The sequence below is a fragment of the Aythya marila genome (assembly GCF_965140915.1).
Source record: "Aythya marila genome assembly, chromosome: 1".
Classification (NCBI taxonomy): domain Eukaryota; kingdom Metazoa; phylum Chordata; class Aves; order Anseriformes; family Anatidae; genus Aythya; species Aythya marila.
The window spans coordinates 16,633,880-16,655,249 of NC_139042.1; the positions used below are offsets into that span (position 1 = coordinate 16,633,880).

At 36.6% G+C, this 21,370-nt stretch overlaps 1 protein-coding gene across 1 annotated transcript in view; it reads right to left on the reverse strand.

Moving 5' to 3' along the window:
- Positions 1-21,370, reverse strand: part of GUCY1A2 (guanylate cyclase 1 soluble subunit alpha 2) — a 172,120-nt gene that overhangs the window by 126,310 nt on the left and 24,440 nt on the right. The window contains exon 4 of the mRNA XM_082762492.1: positions 10,099-10,817. Coding sequence (XP_082618618.1) covers positions 10,099-10,817 — 719 coding nt within the window. The remainder of the gene's footprint in view (positions 1-10,098; positions 10,818-21,370) is intronic.

Below are 21,370 nucleotides of genomic sequence, written 5' to 3' on the forward strand. Positions count from 1 at the left end.
TTCAGGAGTAGTTATCTCTGTAACCTGTCAACATATGCCATCTTTTTTAAATACTTTGATAATTATATCTGTGCTGTCTTAAGGAGGATCCACTAGAGCTATATTTTCATCAGAATGGACATTTTAAAGCTACCAGTTCAACATTTGAGGAAAGTACTAGACTGAAATACTAAGACATAATCAGATTCTACCAACTCCAGTCATGAATACAATCTACTAAAACCACTGGCATATTCATAAGAAAATACTGTGGGAAAAACATAGCAATTACTTGCTAAAATCTTTTTTTATGAAGATCAAAGTATATCCTTACAAGCACAACGTCTCTAGACCTATGACTAAGGCAAAAAGGATTCAATCCTTAAATTTTCAAAGAATAATAAAGGTGATGCAAAAAAAAGAAAATGATATGTATATTCTTGTTAGAGCTGCACAGATCCTGTTTTGCTAGTGATCCCACAGCTGAGAATATTTACTAAAAAGCTGCTGTACATCATGAACAAGCAGATCAATTCCAGCTCTTAGAAAGAGTGACAAGTATAAAATAAGTTATCCTCACAAGGGAGATAGGAACTGTATTGGTCAAAGTGTTCAACATAATGTTTAAAAGCTTCTTCACCTAAGATTGAATTTTAAAATGCTTACCTCTGCTCAAGGTCTGAAAGTAACGAATGTTTATTATTTGCTTGTACTCACAAAGAGGAACAAGTTCATTCTGTTTTGAAACAATACAGGGGGAAAAATATGTCTTAGGAATATCTCACATCCCTGTCCTAGGTCTGTGGAGAAAGGACGTTTGATTTTCTTTTCAGATATTCATTCTCAATCCTCGCTTATAAAAGCCAAAAGTTAATTTCAGAAACAAATAAAATACATATTATTTTATAGGTTAACTGATTTCAGTTTCTTTAACCAAAATGACACTGATTTTTTAACAGATATTTCTGGCTGAAGAGAAGGTGAATAAGCATGCTTATAAAAAGCAGACTAAAAAAAAAATATTGAGACACTACAAAAAAAAATGAGTCAACCTCAAGACAGGATTCTGGATTATTTTATTCTTTTTTTGCCTATAACAGCCTAGCACAGTCAGGAAAACCTCAACACATCCTTGTGTTCCCTCTAAGCAGTAATTTTGTGGTTTATATAACTCCTACATCTAGTACATTGGTTACTGAGATAACTTCTGTCTTTTTTGTCTTACCACATCCTAAAAACCCACATGTGATGCATGGACATTCCCACATCAGCAAATCCACAGGCATCCTCGCACTGGTCTCCCTGGCTGGGCTGCACATTTGAATGATGACTCCATCCTCAGCAGTGTAAAGGGCTTACCCTTCCTGAGAGAGTACTCGTGGCTCCTCAACATGCTTTTTCATCACTGCAAAGGGTGTGCTAAAATGCTGATTAGAACTGCTGGCAGGGACTGCTTGCCTGGCAACAAGTGATCTTCTGTTATTGAGACCACCAGCCATTGCCCCTATAAGACTGAGGAGAATAGAGCAAGGTAAATATCACACATTTCTGGTAATACTGAAAGGCAGCATACATGACCCAGTCAAATTCATTCATATCACACCACCTTCTACTCTGCATCCACTATGGTTACCATCGCTGCTCAAAGGTAAGAGCAACACTGCATCTAAGTATTAGCAAATCAGCACCTGCCTTCTGCAGATCACATCTGCAAGTCTTGACTTGCAAATCACTATTGTCTTACTCTTTTATACAACTGCTAATTGTACTTAGTAGGACAACATGCAAACTAACCTAGGTGTTACATCGTGGTAGCATTCCTTTCAACCTTACCACCTCAAAATGTATGATATCTCATTCAATTACATTCCCAGAATGGAAAATGAATCAAAAAGAGGTGCAAATCACATGCAAAGAAATTTGCTGCCAGATATCTAATCTTCTTGGATCCATGACCTGGCAAAAGAGCCACGAGGTTCCTGTTCTGTGGGGAGTCCCAACACTTCAGACCTTTGCTTCATTGGAAATAAAGCATGCTCAAGATGCATGAACAGTGAGCATGAGAAAATTAATGTATTTAGAATCACTTTGTGCTGTCTACTACAACACAAACTCTGAAGACTAAATATTTAGAATAACAGAACATCCAAGTTGGAAGGGACCCACAAGGACTATCAAGTCTAACTCAATGGACTCAACGAACTCAAATGACCATCAAGTCATCTATTTGTAAAATAAGATGTGAGGATCCAAGCCAAATGGTGCAAAACAGGTCCAAAACTATTAAGCCACACTGAAAATCAAATAGGAAGGGAATCGCATTGTCCTCATTTGAGATGACATCAAGCTTTCCCCTTTCTTTTAAAGGCCACTTCAGCCTTTGCAAAGAGACTTGGAAAAGGAGCCTCTGCTTGAGTACACACATTGTCCAGTTACAACTGGCAGGACAGAATGGAGGAACGTAAGGAGTGATTGAACATCTTTAATTCAACTATGCCAAGGAAAATTGCTTTTTTTGACATCTCACCTATCCAGATTAGAGGACTATGATGCCATGAAAAACACAGTCACTCTTGAACTCATGAGAAAATGAGAGAAAGGATAAAAATACATTGTAAATCACCAGTAATTCAGTTTAGTCACCAGAAGAAACGGGTAGAAAAAATGCATTCCTGAAAATCAAATGAAGTTGTGCCTGAGTATTTTGATTATATAATGTAAAAATTAATGAAATGCTTTTTTTGTTTCAGTTATGACAGTGTGTAATTTAGAAACCTATTCAAAAGCTTTCTATCAATTAGAGAAAGGTGGTCATTTTCAAATAAAAGTAGTTTTCTTATCATGAAAAAATAATGCAAATCATAAGACAGGAGAGTTCACTATGGAGTCAAATTGGTTTAATAGCCTCTTGACTCCAAGAAATAATTTCCAAACAGCTTCTTTAGTTTTCATCTAATGGAAAGGAGAAGGGAGAATTTTATCTTTAGTTAGTTATACTTCTACAGTCCTATCACTGAAAACATTTTAAAAATGACATTTTCATTGGCTTGTCTTCAAGAAGAAATATTAAAAACTCTGGGCCACTTTCACATTGTTATTAAAGTTCTCCAATGCAGAGCCACTAGTGAGATAAGAAAGTCATGTCATCTATTGTTTCTCATAACCCATAATGGTCCCTAGTAGCTGTCAAGACAGCCAATCCAATTCATCTTGGAAACCATCAAAGTCTAAACACATTTTGACAAGTAAACGGGTGGGATATTAGCCTCAGAAGACAGTGAAGATACAATTTGATTCTGAGAGCTCCAGGAGTCTACAAAGCAATGGGAGCTAAGTGTCAAAGGCTGACTGACTGTGAAGAAATCAGCTCTGTGAAAAACTAGAATTTCTAGATCATAAGTGACAGATGTCCCTCTTGCTAGAATGATTTTCAGGCTACTTCATTTGAATTTCATTAGGAGAGAAGGAAAAACACTGTTATAGAGCAAAAGCAAAACAGTTCAAGACTGGGGGAGCAGGGATGGTGTTTAAATTAGCCTCCCAATGACAGGACTGATCATTTCATCCACTTGGTCCAGAATATAAATAAACAGTAGCAGATAAATAATAGAAACATTAGAAAAAAAGGGGACAAAGTACTTCCTGATTTTTAAAAGTGTTATTTTTTACACACATTTTCTAATGGTCAACAAACACAAAAGGAAAGTGCTGTGTTGAAGCAATAGGCAAGTAGACTTATAGCACACAGTGTCCCCACTGACCTAGATGAAGGCGGCTAGTGCCAGCAACCAGAGAGGTCTCATCCTCATACAGTTTCTGGTAAATCAAATCTCACTCCCACAGGATGCTATGGGAGCCAACAGTATAAACTTCCCGTGGTTCAAACAGGGCTAAACAAAATTATCGAGGAGTAGTCCTGCAGAAGCACCACCATCTGGATGCCACTGCAGTAGGGTGTGCTTTCATCCCTGGGGAGCTAAAAGCTGGAAGAGTGTATTAAAGAAAAGAACACTGCAAGCTTGAATTTTTTCGTATTTTTTTTCATTAAGCATCGTCCAACAGTCACTCTGAGAGTCAGGTTGCTGGACTGGATGGACTTTTGTTCTGATCACACGTAGCAAATATATAGAGCTAAGTGACTGAAAGGAAATATGTGACCTAAAGACAGCAATTCCTCAAACTGTGGAAGGACTAGATCTACTCCATAGTTAAACAGGACAATGGAAATGAATGGGAGAAATTGAGAAATTCCCACTGACCTCTACTGAATCAGCCTAAATTTTAAAATTAACAGTTTTTTGTTAATTAACATTTTAAAAATTCTGGCCATTTACTGCATGTCTATCTATGCATTTTAGAATCTAACTTTCTGGATATATATATATATATATATATTTGCTATCTTGGCTCTGGACTGATTTATTTTTATCTATTTATGAATTTATTTAAATCAGTACACTGGGACAAATTCCTCCTGGTGCAGTCTAGCTCATCTACCACAACCATCTCCTCCCCACTAACAACAGGTGAGGTGCTTGCTTGGACAGCCTGTGTGATGGGTAGAGCTATAAAAAGCTGATGCTTCCATTTTGCTGGACATTTTATCATTACAGAGTTGGTGTTTCTTGAAAATCTGAATAATACGTAGTATGTGGAACTTCTTGTGATACAAAATTTTCAGAGGATGTTTTTTGTCGAAAACAATGTTTTTTTTTTTAAATGTTATTGTGTTATAATTTATAATGAAAAAATACATTTCTTAATAAAAAGTCTAAAATAGTTGTCTAAAATAATTTAAGTCTAAAATAATTAAACAAAATATTCTAACACACACACACACACACACAAAAAAAAAGTTAATTTCCAGAACAATATTTTTCCGAATTCTTGGGGAAGTTGTCATTTTAGTAAAATGGCATATTCAAATAGAAATCATTCTGCCAGAAAAATTCTGGCCACTTTATGTAACACAGCTTTATAAGGCAGCTTTATTCTTAATAGTTCTCTGAAATAAAGAGTATGCAGGCCTAACAGTAAGTCAAAGGCCAATGAGTAAACTTATACAAAAGATGGAAAAAGGCTGTTAGTCTGATATGTGGGTGCAGACACCCCCTGTGCTTTGCATGAGCATCTCTAAGTGCTGCCCCAGCCAGATGCCTAGCAGGCAGGACCCAAGGAGGGCTGGGCAGAAAGGTGGCAAAAAATCAAAAATGCATTTTGAATTGTTACAGTAAATGTTTGCTCCCGGAAAGAGAGATGTAGAATGAGTTTCCTTAGAGAGGTGAAACTGCAATATTTATGATCTTGTTGTTTAGGGACAATAACATGGAAAATGTCACTGCATGCAAGTGAAGCTCTCCAGTTTAAAGCAAAAAGATAGTAGTAAAAATAAGTGTGAAGTGTGAAATTTAACAGAATGTTAATATAAGTAGAGCAACAGGGCCCTAATACTCCTTTTCGCACCTGGGAAGTACCATATCATAAATACCAAATATTAATAAGAATTTTGTTTCATGAGAAAAATGGAAACTTCAGATGCCAATCACATAAGTTCTTATACATCTAAAGAGTTGTATGTATACAAGGAAATCCGATCTAAAGACAGTCACAAGTGCTCATACAGCAAATTTTGAGCAAAATAAGATCTAGAAGAAAAACAAAGCATTAATGTGAGTAACCTGAGCACTAGAGACAACAAAATGGAAGGAGAGAAGAAGGGAGGAAGGAGGTAAACCATCACATTCTGTCTTATTCTGTATTAATTGGTATGATTCAGTTCTTATTCTGTTATTCTCCACATACTTACAAGGGTGTTTGCAAACCTACAATAAATTCAGGTAAAGTCAGTGAGACTGCTGACCTAATAAATTTATACAATTGCTTACTGTTTTACAGGATAAACATTTTCACTATTCACATGTCCTTTAAATGTGTCCATTGTATAATGGAGGCTGAATTATCAGCCAAGAAACATCAAAATATTAGAATTATTGCTCAGAAGTATGGACTGCGTTGAAAACTGGGATTAAAGCTATAGTGTCCACACTGTTTCAGATGGGTAGTTCATTTTTCTGTTTGGTCCGATTCAGCTGGTGACACATAAAATTAATAAAACTTTGCTGATATATTGATGCATTTTAATATCTCTGTGAAATCCTGAGTAGAATTTAGACACTGCTTTAAAAATTCTGATCTCATAATGTTAGAATACAGTGAACAATGAAACAAAACATCAGTAACAGGAAAAAAAAAAATCTCTTAATGGAGCACTTACCAAATATAACGTTTGTTGTGAAAATTCAGACAAACACTGTTGGATGCTTTAAAAGACTAGAAACACTTTTTTGCCATGAGTAACATTGCATCTACGCAAGTGAAACAATACAATTAATCAAATACCCTGAGGAGCTAAACCCACCACTCATGCATAATTCTGCAAGTTGTTTTTTAAGAATTTTTTGTTTGTAAGCTGGAAGAAGTATGCATTTTCTCCAGAATCAGCTGCTAGAAGACAGCAAAGAAAATAGTAGTGATTGGTCGGAAATTTAATAAAATATGTTTCTAAAAAAAACCTATTTTTTTAGTGAACTAATGTTGATAACAAGATGTATAGGTAAATTTTGAATACAACAAAGAGATGCAGGAGTCATTGTTCTAAGCCAGAAAACATTTGCAATCTTTACTTTGTCCCCTTTATTCATAATTTATAAATCACTGCTTACAAAACCCTCTAGGAATCAGTTGAAATCCAAGCTTGCTGTTGCAAGTTCTTGAAATCCAGTTCTTGCTGTTGCTTTCTTTTGACTATCTTAGGCTGTGCTTTGGCAAAGGTGCATTTGCAACTCAGCAGCAAATTCAACCCATTGCCCCAAAGCTCACAAGCCATAGCTTAGAGGTTTAGCAATCCAAGCCATTTATTTCAGTGGTTCAAACCTCGAGGGTTGTAACAGATGACCTCCCTTCCAACCTAACCATTGTGTGATTCTGTGTAATAGCAGTGAACCAAAGTACCATTTGTATACAAGAGACAAGTACTAAGCATCCTGAAAGTCAGGACAGGTGTGTTTTTTTAATTTGTCTTCCAGGTGCTGAGTTAAGGAAAGATCACGATCTGTGACTTAGTTTCATCTGAACACAGAGCTGGAGTCAGAACTAAATGAAAACTATTTTGTTATTCTGTCTTTCTCACTACAAGGCTTAAAAAAATAATCTAAATTATGTACTGAAATGAAGATAAAAGTGCTTTGAAGAGAGGCTGAAAGGTCTTGTGTTCATCACAAAGCCTTTTGAAACATTTTTTTTTTCTTCTTGAGGGACTACTGACATATCTGAGCAGCTTAAAAACTGGAGCAGTCATCTGAGCTGCACCGCTTCAACTGATATTTAAAGTAACCAAGTCTGAGAACTGTTGAGGTCAGAGGAGAGTCAGAACTTTCTAAAAAAGATAAATAGCTGTAAGTGGGATGCAACTCCAGTAAGAACTGAATAAATGTGTGACAGAAAAATAGGGAAATATGTAAACCAGTCACTGCCAATTTTTTTGGTGACCCGGCTTACAGCACTGGCCTACTGGTCCAACACTCAGCTTCCAAACAAGTACTGAAAAGTTCTAATATGAGCTTCTTGAGTGCCCTGAGCTCTGGGAAAATGGCATAGTATGAAGTTTCCAAAGCTCAGTCTATTTTATTTTATTTTTTTTAATCCAAGAGAAAATTAAGGACTTGAGCATGAGGTATTGCCATGTCATTCCACTCAAAATCTATGAAAGCAAGGCAATTATAACCATTTTGAATCTGTGCAACCTCTCATTTTGGGGGAAAAAGAAATAGAAAAAAAAAAAAAAAGTATCTAGCAAAATACATCACATACTGAACTTTGTTTAATTGCATAACTACTCCCAGAAACGTTTAGAAAATACTTATAAAATGAGTGACCCAGAAGAGAATATCTCTAAACTGATGTTCTCAAATTAATTCCCATGCCTGCAGCCCAACATTTACCCCATGTCCCCTGCACCTTGCTATCAACATATTCTCTTTTATTTACACCTTAATTTTCAAAACACAATTTTTCTCATAACTACTGGCAGAAAAAGGATTTATTTTACTGATATTGCCTTTTTATTGTCTCTACACATAACGTTAAGATGGGGAGTGTCACTTTCCTGAGTGGCACTGCTGAATCAATGCATGACTCGCCAGTAAATACACATGGTACGAAAAAAGGAAATAATGCAATCACAGAATCACAGAATCGTCTAGGTTGGAAGAGACCTCCAAGATCACCTAGTCCAACCTCTGATCTAATACTAACCAGTCCTCCACTAAACCATATCACTAAGCTCTACATCTAAACGTCAAGGATGTGCAAGGATGCACTCAAGTCAGCACAGCTCAATGGTACAGAAGCTTTTGAAATCTGAGTTGCTTCCTAAGCCAGCTGCTACAACCCACCTCCAGCAAGCTCAACTTCCTGCCACCTCTCCTGGGAGCAAGCCACAGGTGTACAAAACCTGTCCAGCTAAGAAAGTGAGTTTGTTTGTTTGATTGTTAACTTGCAATTAGAAAAACTATGAGTTAGCACAGACATGCACCCTGTCCTTCTCCTTCCTCTTCAGAGGGATCTAGAGCAGATTCTGGGAGAGCAGAAGGTTGACAAAGAGCTGGGACTCTGCCTCTGGGCAGGAGAAGACAGCTGAGAGGGATGGCTCAGGGAAGGAAGGAGCATGGCGCAAGCTTCTTTCAAAAGAGGCTACCATGCCAAAAGGTAGCTCAGAACTAACACTTCTGCACTTTTCAAATAATGTTTCCTTTTTGTAATTACAAGTTAGGGTGATTTTGAGGACAGATTCTGAAAAATAAACTCCTCTTGGTTTTAAGCAGGTTGAATCACATCAGTTCACACAAAATGAGAAGCACTGGTTTGCTTTGCTTGAGGGAACATGTTTTCAGGGAAAAATGCAGCAGAAACTTGTTTATTGGTGCCAAAAGCAGTGCCAAAGAGAAGATGGAAAAAAAAATACTGCTGATCAAAGTGCTCTGTTTCGAAGAGAGACCAGAAGTCAACATGCAGTTATCACAGGAGCCATTCTGACTCTGTCCCAGTATAGGTTGCAAAACAAAAGTGGAATTTCTCTAGCCATATCCACATCTTCTGAATCGCCTATGTGCCACCTGTAGGCAGAACTTAGGTGTCTCAGTGTCCGGTGTGATTAAAATTGACTATTCTTTGGCACTTACTCTTTAAAACCTTGAAAGTCAATAATTTTTTCACTTGGGCAGCAATATTTCCAAGGCACCCAAGCATCGGCTTTCAATGTAAGAACAAAGTAGAAGTACTTTGGTGGTAAAGATGGAATCTAGCTCAGCACCAAAAAGTTTTCCCATAATTCAATGATATATATAATGATAGAAGGCAAACACCATCCAAGTCTTTGTAGTCTTTGTGGAGGTCTGATCTAGAAGACCTCATCTAACTCAGCTGGGATGCACTGAACTCCACATAAAGCCCACTAGTTAAGTAACTCTCTTCTAAAGCATTGAGGGAAGAGGCAGAGTAGAAGGACAAATACTTATTTAAATGACTGGAAAGCATTAAAAGTGGCATAAGTGATACTTGGTACCATTTATAGCTCTGGTTCCCTTGAGAGCAGGGTGAGAGATACGAAGAAACACAGAAGAAAGCAGCATTTCCAAACAGGGAAGCAGGATATAATAAAGTAGCAGTGTGAACCCTGCAGCTAGAGTCTTTCAGAAAACATAGTGAAAGCTATTCCCCAGCAAATGGCTTAATAACTATTATTGTTATCATAATATAGCTTGAGTAGATTAGATATGGGCATTTTGTAAAATTCCTCACCCTTTTGATTTAAACAGTACCATGCAAGTCCACAAAACGGAGTTTTCTGAATGGCAATGTCATGATTTGATACAACTTCATAGGCAAAGCTTATAAATAATTTAGGAAAATACTCACTCTGCTGGGGAATACCACTTAGCCCTGTTTGGAAAGCATAAGTGAGCTTTCCAGAGTACACAGTACTTGAGCTGCTTCTCTCTGAACAAATAACCACTCCTTTTGCACACATATACACACGGCCTTCCAAATTAACGTTCTTACCTTGTCTTTACTTTCAGAGCCAGAATCCTCAAGTTTGGTTCGAATGACAAAGGGAGTAGATAATCTCAGGAGGACTCGTTCAAATGTGGCACTGATCTTAGGAGAAACTATGTCAAAGCAGTCCTGGAATTTCAGAGTTTTATGAGTGTCACATCTGAGCTGCTTCCTTAGACCTTCTCCAAGCTGAAGAACAAGCATGTTTGGATCAAACATCAGGTGAAAGGGGAATGCTCTGCAGAAGGTGCTGATACTAATCCTCAGGTCTAAGGGGGACTGGGAAGTTCCTGGTGGAAATGCTTTTGTGATGTTTGCATTTTCATGTTCTTTGATAAGGAAAGTCAAACAGCTGCAATTACCTGTGTTCGTCCCCTCTGAACACAGCTTATCATTAGTCACCTGTTCTACTTCTACTTCCAAGCGGTAAATCTTCTTTGCTGCTGCCTTTATCATTCCCATCATTGCAAATCCCACAATTTGATGTGGGTGGAAGTAATGAAGCATGAGATTGCCATCGGGGAGCTCTTTGCATAGGAAAGAAGGGGATTCCAGGGTGGCCTGTCTTCCAAATGAAGTTCTAATGTGCTCCAGCAAAGCATCAAAGCCATTGAAGAAGTCTTGAAGGGTCCCACCTACTGCTCGAAGAACTCTTTCATTTTCATCAAAGCAGACGTTGAAGAATTCTTCCCCAAATTTTTCTTGCATTTCCTCAAACTTCAAACCTATAGGAAAATGAGATACTCATGTCAACAGCATAATACTGCTACCATGTCACATCTTCCTTTTGCTGTCTTTTTGTGCAGTATTTTTCCAAGTCATTAAAAATGGCTTTCCTGCTGGATATTTACCTACTCTGTTTTCTGTGGTGGCTAGGAATAAGCCTTGGGTGCCTGAAACACACTACTTCATTCTAGCAGCCATTTTTGCCTGCTATTTTAATTCCTCATGGTTTCAGCTCCCTGTCCCTGCCAGCTATATGTGAGGTTTATACTTTTCCCTGTCTCCTCTTCCCTGATGAAAACCAGAATCTACTACGATTTCTCTAATTTTTTCATGTCACAACCAGTCTATTGTCTGAATGTACCCAACCAAGGGTGTATAACTTAGATGTGGATAAGGCTTCTACTTTTACAGCCTCTTTCTTCACTGCCTCTGAAAGAGATCTAGCTCTTACCAGCTTGAAAAATAAGCTGCTGGGACTCAGGCCTTTGGTTTTCAATAAGTAGCATAAAGCTGTACAATTCATTCACACTTTAGTAGTTGTTTTTTGTTGGTTTTGTTGTTGTTTTCTCAGACAAAATACTTTTCTCATTATAGGTACTTGGAGCTGGCGGAAGATACAAAGGAATAATTACTTCTTTTTTGTTGCCTAAAAATGAGAGCAAACCCTTTCTATTTTAGGCACCTACATTCATCCACCTTCCAAAAAATCCCTGTCCCTTGGATCTTTCTAAATCGCTATTAGATGGGATAGCCCTGTGATAGTTCTAAATGTCACTTCAAGTCTCCACCAGAGAAATTCAAAAGGTTTTGATTTACAGTGGTGATAAGGCTGGTGTTGTACAAGGAGGGGGGGAAATATCTGTAATTGAATTCTCTGGATCTAAATGTGCATCAAATGCTACTCCAGTTTTTTATTTACATTTTGAAAGATAAACTAGGGAAAAAAAAAAAGAAAAAAGAAAAAAAAAAAAAAAAAGGTAGTTATTAAACATTTTCCTCAGTCTTATTTTAGAAAGGATATGCTCTGTTAAGTCTTATCTGATATAATCTCTATATCAAATAGCAGAGTTACAAAATTCATCAGATATGTTTGTGTTGTGCTAAGCTGTGATAGAAGAAAAAGAAGTATGAATCAACTGCATGTGAATTACAAATATTCAACTAGAGATAAATAACACAGTTCCTCCGGAGTATTGAAATCTATTTTTCAATGTAGTGAACAAGTCAAACACCTTAAAATCAATCCTGAATTTTAATGGAAATGAAGAGCAATTATTTATTTCCTAAGGGCACAGTAGGACCTTTATTTTAATATGTATTCCGCATGCTTTATAACATCGATAAGATCCCAGTGGATTGCCAAACTTATCACTTTTTAGATTGCTTGTAGACTTTGCGATTTGGAAGAACAGTGTAATGAGGGACTTTCATGCCCAAGAGGTATAACAGGGGGATAGAAGAAGTCATTCATCTGTTGTTTGCAGACAATAACCTTTGATCATCTCAAGGCAGTGTCTGAACTGCCTATACACATAGGCATAGTTATAACGACCAATATTTGCAAGGGATTTGAGTGTTTCATAGCTTTGCAAACAATCTGCAATGACAGTTTTGTTTGGACCTTCAACATGATTGATAGCAGACTAAAATTCATAAAATTACATATATAAATAGGACAACATGACAGCATGACAAAGCATATTTTATAAAAGAAGTAATAGCAATAATTTGGGAAAGTTCATCTGAATGCCATTACTCATAATCAAATTTGGTCACTAAACTAAGTTATTACAATAATATTCCCAGGATCTTTTATGACCACAGATGGTCAAAGCTGCAGCTAAGCCAAAAGTACCTCTGGTACACAATGCCCCCCTAATATCCTGACTCAGAGGACAGCGTGCCAACTTCTGACTCATTATCACTACGTCTACGTAACAGTATTGTAACGTCTTCCTTAAAAATGCTCACTGTAACTCAAAAGTTAAATTAAATTCCAACCCATACCAATAACATTGTCATCACTGAATATTAATAACAAGGAATAAAGAAATTATCATGTGCATACATATACACAAACACATATACATACTGTTAAATCTTACTGTTCTATAGAGTGAACTGAATAGCTTTAGAAGTATGTGTGTAAAAGTGAGCAGTCACAAGACTTTAGCAGGGGCACCCAAGGCTGTAAGATTACAGAGGCCTTGAAAGTATGGGAACATACCTATGCAACATGTCAGATCAATAGTGTAGGTGGAGCTGTCTTTCAAGTATAACATTACAATAAAATCGTAACTTGCCCTGGCACCACTGACTGAAAATAGGGTATGCAGAACTGATCACTTGATACCCTGCAGTTCACTGCTATGCATGTAAACCTTGTCTTACTATCATTGAAGGAAGTTGTATCTTAGTATTTAGCCTAAGATTTTGCTGATTGTCTTAGATTGGTCTTATCATCTGCCCTGGAGGACTGGCTGTTCAATCTGGATGTAACATACTGATTCCAAGCAACATGAATTATCTTATGTCAATGACCTGGCTCGAGGACGTGCCACTACTTTTAAAAACATTTTAGCTCTGAATTCAGTTACACACAGTAGCAGCAGAAAATTAGATTAGCTCAGAATAGAAAAATGGATATGCCCAAGCCAGACGAAACTGCTGGTCTGTCTTAGCCAGGAATTTTATCTCTAATAATAGACACTATGAAACACTGAGCAGATTAAACAAAGTCAAACCACCTTCTAAAACAAACAAGTATAACCTACCTATTGGGGAAGTTTCTTCCTAAGCCTCTCCAATTGGAGGTAAAATTTTGCCTGAAGCATGATGATTTTTTAAAAATCAAAACCTTTATTTAAATTCCTACTATACAAGAAAATACAATTTTTTTTTCCTGTGTTTGCTCTTGGTCTTGTACTTGTATGAAGTTGCACTAAATACTTTATCTGTATTTTCAGTGAAGCAATCCTGACTCTCCAATTGGAACAAATGATGAATAGAAGCACAGACACACCTTACATAAAACATTAACTCTAGATATCTTTCATCATAACTTTTTATTTTGTACAATAAAAATGATCCCAATTTTTTGAATATCTTCTGTGTAGTTTTCCCCTCACCCTTTTCTCTGTAGTGACTGTATAGGTTTAGCTACAAGAAACGATAGAAATGATAATCAGTACACCAGGCTGCTATGTAGCTGCTCAAAAATATTGTCCAGCAGTGCCTGGTATCAGATGCTACAGGGAAAAAAAAAAAAAAAAAAAAAAAAAAAAAAGTGAAACCTGCTGAAAGATCATGAACAAACATATTTTTGAGAAAGCTTCTCCCTTACTGTTACGGTAAATATTTGTCTTAGTGAAAAGGAGGGAGCTACGAGGTCAAGAGATAATTTTATATGTTATAGAAGATCCCACTTTTTAAGAAAAATCCACTGAATTAATTGTCTCTACAGTGCATGCTTTACTACGTTTGGAGACTTCCATAAGCTAATTGTGATCTTTAAAAATTAAATCATTAAAACATGAATCATACATTCATATGATTTCCAATTTCAACATATTCAGTATTTCCTGTTTTTTCTTTTATTTTAAGAAAAGACAAATAAAATTTTCAAAATAATCTTATTTATAACCTTCAAGTTATCCATCTGCATAAAAAGTCTAATCTTTTTACCCTTCTCACATGATATTTTTTCTGTGCATCTTCATTTTGTTTTCATTTAAAGTTTACAGGTGAGTAATTCACATTGAAGATGGCCCTGAAAATGTGAGTCAACTTTCCATTTATCAAAATGGAAAGTATTTTTCACTGTGATTTACTATCCCTTTCTGAAAAGCTAGTATTTTCATTCTTTCTTTTTCACTCTGGCATTCTAATTAAATATACATATATTCAGCTATCCAGAAAAAAAATATTTTTATGTTTGAGATTTGTGTGTGTGCCCAGCACTTCCAATTACAGAGGCTACTGCACTTCTATACTTCTTTGTGGGTGGCCCCCATCAACACAGATAGGGCTTCCTAACCGGCGCAAGCCTGCAATCATTAAGTAAGAAAAAAAAATGTTTTTGTTTCAAAGTATCTTTTATTTTCACCAAGACTCTTAACTAAACAGTAGTGACACAAGATAAACCAAAATTCATCCCAACACTCTCTTCTGTTACCCAACTGAAGCCATTTGATCTTATATTGAGCTTCTGCTATTTACCAGCCTTCTACTGGTATACTCAATGAAATTTAAGAATTCTTCAGTCTAATTTACTTTCCCCTTTGAAAGTGATCTACTGTGTTCCTACCACTTAAACCACTTCTACAAGAGGACAAATCATATTCTGAACTTTAATACTTTTTTTTTCCATAACAGTTTCATTTTTGTTGCTTTCTCTTAAAATGCCATTTTTTACTCTAGTGTGTGGTGGAGAGAAATTAGATATACACTTTTTAGAAGGAAATTAAAAGGCAAAGCAACTTTAGAATGAAGGCACTATTACAAACTATTTTTAGACCCATGATAAAAGTTCTAAAAGTCTGTTGTTAGCCTTTGAAAATGTGTCTGAAAGATGGTTTTATCAGATGATCTTTAAGGTCCCTTCCAATCCAAACCATTCTATGATTCTATGGCTCTATAAAACTTAGAGAAAAGATCTTATAGTTGTGAGCCAGATCAAAAATGACCAAAGTCTTTAAGCATAGGATCAAAGCAGAAATTAAGTATTCCTCTGAACTGGAGCAAAAATAGATGACTTCATCCCAGAGTACCATGCTAGTAAAAGGTCCTTCTTCATTTTCTTTTCAGTAGTTCCTGTAAATTGTGAACTCACAACAAGGAACTAATGCCAAGGAACTAATGTAGTATATCTAAGCAATTTGTAAATTACTGTCTGGAGAAATTAGATAGAAATCTGTTCTCATAAAGGAAACCACAAATCATAGTCTCTTCAGAAACAAATAGAAGATGAATGATGTGATAAAAACATCAAAGTAATCAATTCCATTGCATTCCACACAGAAGCAGTTACAAGCCATCCAACTATTCCTTAAGGTAAATCATGAACACAATAGTTGTGAAGTGGACAGCATCTGAAAGCTTTGGCATAGAAAAATACCCTTTTTCTGGGATACACGTTAAGAATATATAGATGTCAAATATTAAGGGGATAGAGCAATTCAAAGTGCAAGTCCAGAACTCATACTGTGAACAAAAGCAGAATCTGCCACCTTCAATTATAGGGAAAAAAAAAAAAAAAAAAAACACTCTTTAATGTTTTTGGATTAGCAGATTTTGGGCATGATTGTGATCTTTTCTTTAAACAGTCTTTTGGACAGAAAGCCAGGTGGCAGTTTAGGATTCCAAGGCATAATTTAAAGACGGTAGGGAAAGCAACATTTATTTTCTCAATAAAAAAAGGCTTTGATGTGTACAGGCTAATGCTGAAGGTACGTTAGATGGATCATTTGGCTTGTAAGTGAGCCTAGTACCAGTATGTAATTACTGTAGAAAGGGCTTTGATCTTACTTGATTATTGTGATGAATTTGTATCATTCTAGGAAGCCAGACAGTATTTTTCATACTACCATTTTAGTGCTTTTATATAAACACAATAGCATCATCTTATGCCTTTACATACGCTTTTGACACAACTGTGAAATTTGTAATACACTTCTCTTACAAAACTATACAGAGCTCACATATCTTACATTTCATAAAATAAAAATGAGAATTACTGAGAAAAAATATTCTTCACACTTATAATACTTGCTTAATCCAATTTTTAAAGAGGCATTTTCTTTCTTTGCTAAAGTCAGGTTCTTCTCTAATAAATTATGCTTAGAAATATCGTTATAATTACCACCTCTCGGTGACATCCCAGTCACCTGTTCTCAGCCTATGCCTAAAAGATTCTTCTCCAAACTACTGACACAAGAAGCTCAACTAAGCTAAAAAGAACAGGCAATGATGTGTTTTTTCCCACCATCCAGCACTTTCGGCACCAGCCAATTCTGCAAGCAAAAGCAAGCTGTCTGAAGCAAGACAATCATCATTTGATACCCCCATCTCGAACTGGAAACTTCACTGCTTCTATTTGCACACAGTATATCTAAAGAAAATTGCAGTCGGTATGTTGATGATTCCTAAAAGTAAGGCAGAACCATTTTGTTTCATGTTAACTCTAGAGATCAAATAGCAATAAAAAAAAGAGTTTTAAATTTGCTTTTGCATTAAATATATATGTCATTGAAACCACATAGGGAGCAGAACTTCATTTCTTGGAAAGAATAAAATTGCCATGAAATCTAAAAACATTTCCTGTGAAATGCAAAATTATCTTTCATAGTTATTCACATATATAAAGGGATAAATTCAGCTGATTAAATATATAAATCCAGTGCTGCTTGAGACTTCATAAGGCATCCAAGACATCTACAAAAGGACTGATAGATAGTTACATCTGCTAGGATATAGGACTTAAATAAGACCTACACACTTTTGAGGGCTTGACAGAGGCCACACTAGGTACACCACAGCAGCTAAAATAACGGCAAACTCCTACAGTTAGTCAATGAGTCACACCCAAAATGACCTACTTTATAAATAGACTTCTACAAGATGTTAATGTACATCATATCTTGAAACTGCTCACTAGTAGTTCATCTGCTTTGTAACAATATCTAGTTCTGGTTTGACAGTGGGAAGTATAAGGCCATTTGATATAAATATTTGTTCTTTCCTAATTTAGATATATTCATCTTAGTTTTAAAATCACATAAATTATGTGATTTTTGTTTAGACTACTTTTCTACTGACAATGTAGACATCTGCTAAATAATAGGAGCCCTGTGTGTATAGCTTAGACCCCCCCAAGGATGGAGTTCCGAGTATTATTAAAATCCATTAGTGTTGCCAGTCCTCTGGGCCATGTAATGGTTCCTTTTACACCATTTGTAAACCAACCACTTTAATTATAAATAAGGCTGTTTATCCTAAATTAGTTGCATTCTAATGACTATCTGCACTTCTTAGCTGAAAGGAAATGGAAAGTGATACTAATTTATGTACCTTAAATATATAAGCATTTACAGTTTTCAGGCACCTGCTGAGCAGTCAGTGTGCCAAACCTTTCTCCATCTTGCAATCCCAGACAGAAGCACAGACTGAGAGAAGAACTCATGGAGGGCAGGCCTGCAGAGAAGAACAGGGGGGTTCTGGTGGACGAAATGCTCAACATGAGCCAGCAGTGTGTGCTTACAGCCCAGGCCAATTGCATGCTGGGCTGCATCAACAGAGGGGTGACAGCAGGTGCAGGGAGGGGACTGTGCCCCTCTGCTCTGCCCTTGTGAGGACCCACTTGGAGTGCTGCAGCCAGGTTTGGGGCCTCCAGCACAAGAAAGATGTGGGGCTGTTGGAGTGTGTCCAGAGGAGGGCTACAAATATGATCAGAGCACTGGAGCACCTCTCCTGTAAAGAAAGTCTGAGAGAGATGGGGATGTTCAGCCTAGAGAAGAGAAGGTTCCAAGAAGACCTTGTTGTGGCCTTTCATTACTTCAAGGGTTCTTATAAAAAAGATGGAGAGCAACTCTTTGCTTGGGCAGACTATGACAGGAATGGTTTAAAACTAAAAGAAGGAAGATATAGGTTAGGCATAAGGAGGAAATTCTTCACTCAGAGGGTGGTGAGGCCCTGGAACAGATTACAGAGAAACTGTGGATGCCCCATCCCTAGAAGTGTTCAAGGCCACGTTGGAAGGGGCTTTGGGCAATCTGGTCTAGTGGGAGATATCCCTACCAATGTCAGGGAGGTTGGAATGAAATAGTTTTTAAGGTCCCTTCCAACCCAAACAATTCTGTGATTCTATAATCCTTTCCAGTTACATAATCTGGTCTAATCTCACTGTAGGCTGAAATCTGCCCTTGCATCTCCTCTTCAATGTATTTCTTTTCTCCTCAGATGTATCATTTCTCAGCAATTATGAACCACTATTATTAAATAGTTACCAGAAAGATCTAAATGTATTTCTTTGTAACAAGAAAATATGGGTAAAAGCTGAAACTTTCTTAGTTTCAGATACAAAGATCTTCAATTTTGACAAATTGAACAAAAGAACAAAAGACTTTTATAGAATGATGTCCTTTGCACTAAGGAACAGACCTGCCAGATGTATTTAGGGATGAAGTGATTCACTCATTATAAAGTTGCCTACAGCACTTATCTTCTTTGGTGGTGACATGCAAATCTCACCCAGAGCAAGAGCTCTCTAAACCCCTGCACCAACAACAGATTCCACCTCTTCATCAGTGTCTTGGGGTTGAATGATTGATTTATCTCCCTGATGGGACAGGGCTCTGGGGTGGGATTTCACATTCATCGCTGGGACATCTGTGAATCCTTGTCTCCATGGCATGTCATCCTCCAAATGGAAAATGCCCAAAAAGATATTCACTTAGAAATGAAAGAGGAACCAAGTACTCACACCATTCTCAGAAGTAAAATCAAGAGGATGAGCATTATTATTAACCTATAAGTTAAAAATGTCTAACAGGAACTTTTTAAGGAAATTTTTAAGAAAAATTTGGTTATTGCTCTAAGATTTTAGAAGCTAAATTTTTATAATAGATGAAAAATAATTGTTTTGCATAAATTAATATATTGAATAAAAGAAAAGGAAGACCTGTTTTTCTGTATCTTAACCAATTGATAGGTGCAATTATTTCTCCAGGCCTCCTTACTGAAACAACTATCTGATATGAGTGCATTTTTAACTTCAGACTGTGTGCCCAAGGTGGTGCAAAAGTGTTAATTATGCAGTATATATAGCACAGTGCTGCAGTACATACAATGTAGATACTCTATTCTAATACGCAAATAGACTTTCAAGACATTTCTTCCATGTCATTAAGGACAAGACTTTGCACAAAATAGCAATTTTTTATAGATATTTATGCACTTAGGTTACTTTCAATTAGCCTTAATATCAAAATTATGACAGATTATACAGTTGCTGCAAAGAGACTAAAGGAAATACCGGTGGCATTTAAAGGAAAACAGGTAAGTCCCTTCATGAAACTCACTTTTGCTTTGTGAAGGCTTGAAATAAGAGTGTAGCTCATGTCCACAAAGACTGAGTTAATTGTGTGCAGTGTTTGCAAAGAGTGTTTCAGGGATGTGAGGTGAAGGCTGATGTATCTAGTTTGTGCAATTGGTATGTTCAAAAATATTGTGATATACCAGAACTACAAAACAGGGATGAAAAATGAAAAAAATAGGCATTTTTCTCTTGCTTCACAAAGCTCTGTAGTACATACCTGCTTAGAGTATCTGTCCAACAGATAAGTAGAAGACAGGTCAGGAAGGATTTATATCACAGCATAAATTCCCTACATAAATTCTTAAGTAGGAATTATACATACTAGCTACTAAAAACATTTTCATCCTTATTTTCCTGTATCCAAAGTTTCAATCTGCACCTCCATGGAAATCCTCTGCTGTACTCTGAATAGCTGCAATAAGTCCAAATGCATGCTGCTCACTTGAAATAAAATTATTTTAAATTACGGGGATAAAAGCAGTCCCAAACAAGATTTGACCATCATTGCTCAAAATGCTGAATATACAAATGGTTTGAAAACATCTTTGCTTTGAGAATGTTAAAATCTAACCAGCACTGACATATAGCTTAAAGGATTAAAAAGAAATTGTTATCTCCGCTATACAGATGGGAAATTGAGGCACAGAAAGAATAAAAACTTGCCTAAGGTCAAACAAGAAATCTCCTTGGATACACTCTTTCTCTCTAACGTACCTCAGTGTAAATTTATAGTCACTTAATATAGAAATGTAGTAGTCATTCAGATAATATACTTCATCATAGGAATCTTTTTCTTATCATTATTTCTGAAGTAAGTTCAGGCTAACGGCACAAATCTGCTTGGAACAGAGTATAGCTAGCCTGCTAAAGGCATTATCTGAGTCAACAGGATAAAACATACCAGCATTTAGTCTTTGCAATATTTTATTTCAAACTATAAACTTTATCATGCTAGCCTTTAGAGACTAGGATTTCTCTTCTCTTTTTGCCTAGCTTCCAATATATTGATATTTGTTTTTCCTTTGGATGATATGCTTATGGAGGACACTGAAAAAATTACACATGCACCAATTAATTAAAGCAGAGCTTGTCATAAAGCTGTCTGGACTATTTTGAAAAAGATACAGAATTAAATATTCCAGCCACAGAAGCTGTCACCACAAAGGAAAACTGTGTCATTGATCTGATATCAAACATGGTTTACAGTATTTAAGCATGATGGACTTGGCTCCCTTAATTACAGTGGATTAAAGCAGGAAGACTTCTATTGATGTCTGTAGACTTGTAGCAGGAATAACTTACTAAGGAGACAAGAATCAGGCCCATCCACTGCAGGAAGATAGTGTCACACTTTAGTGACGACTTAGGAGAAAAATTCCAGTATTCATGCATGATAAACCACATGTATCACGCTGAGTATACAGCATGCAGTCAGTATGGTGCTGTGAGCAGTGTAAG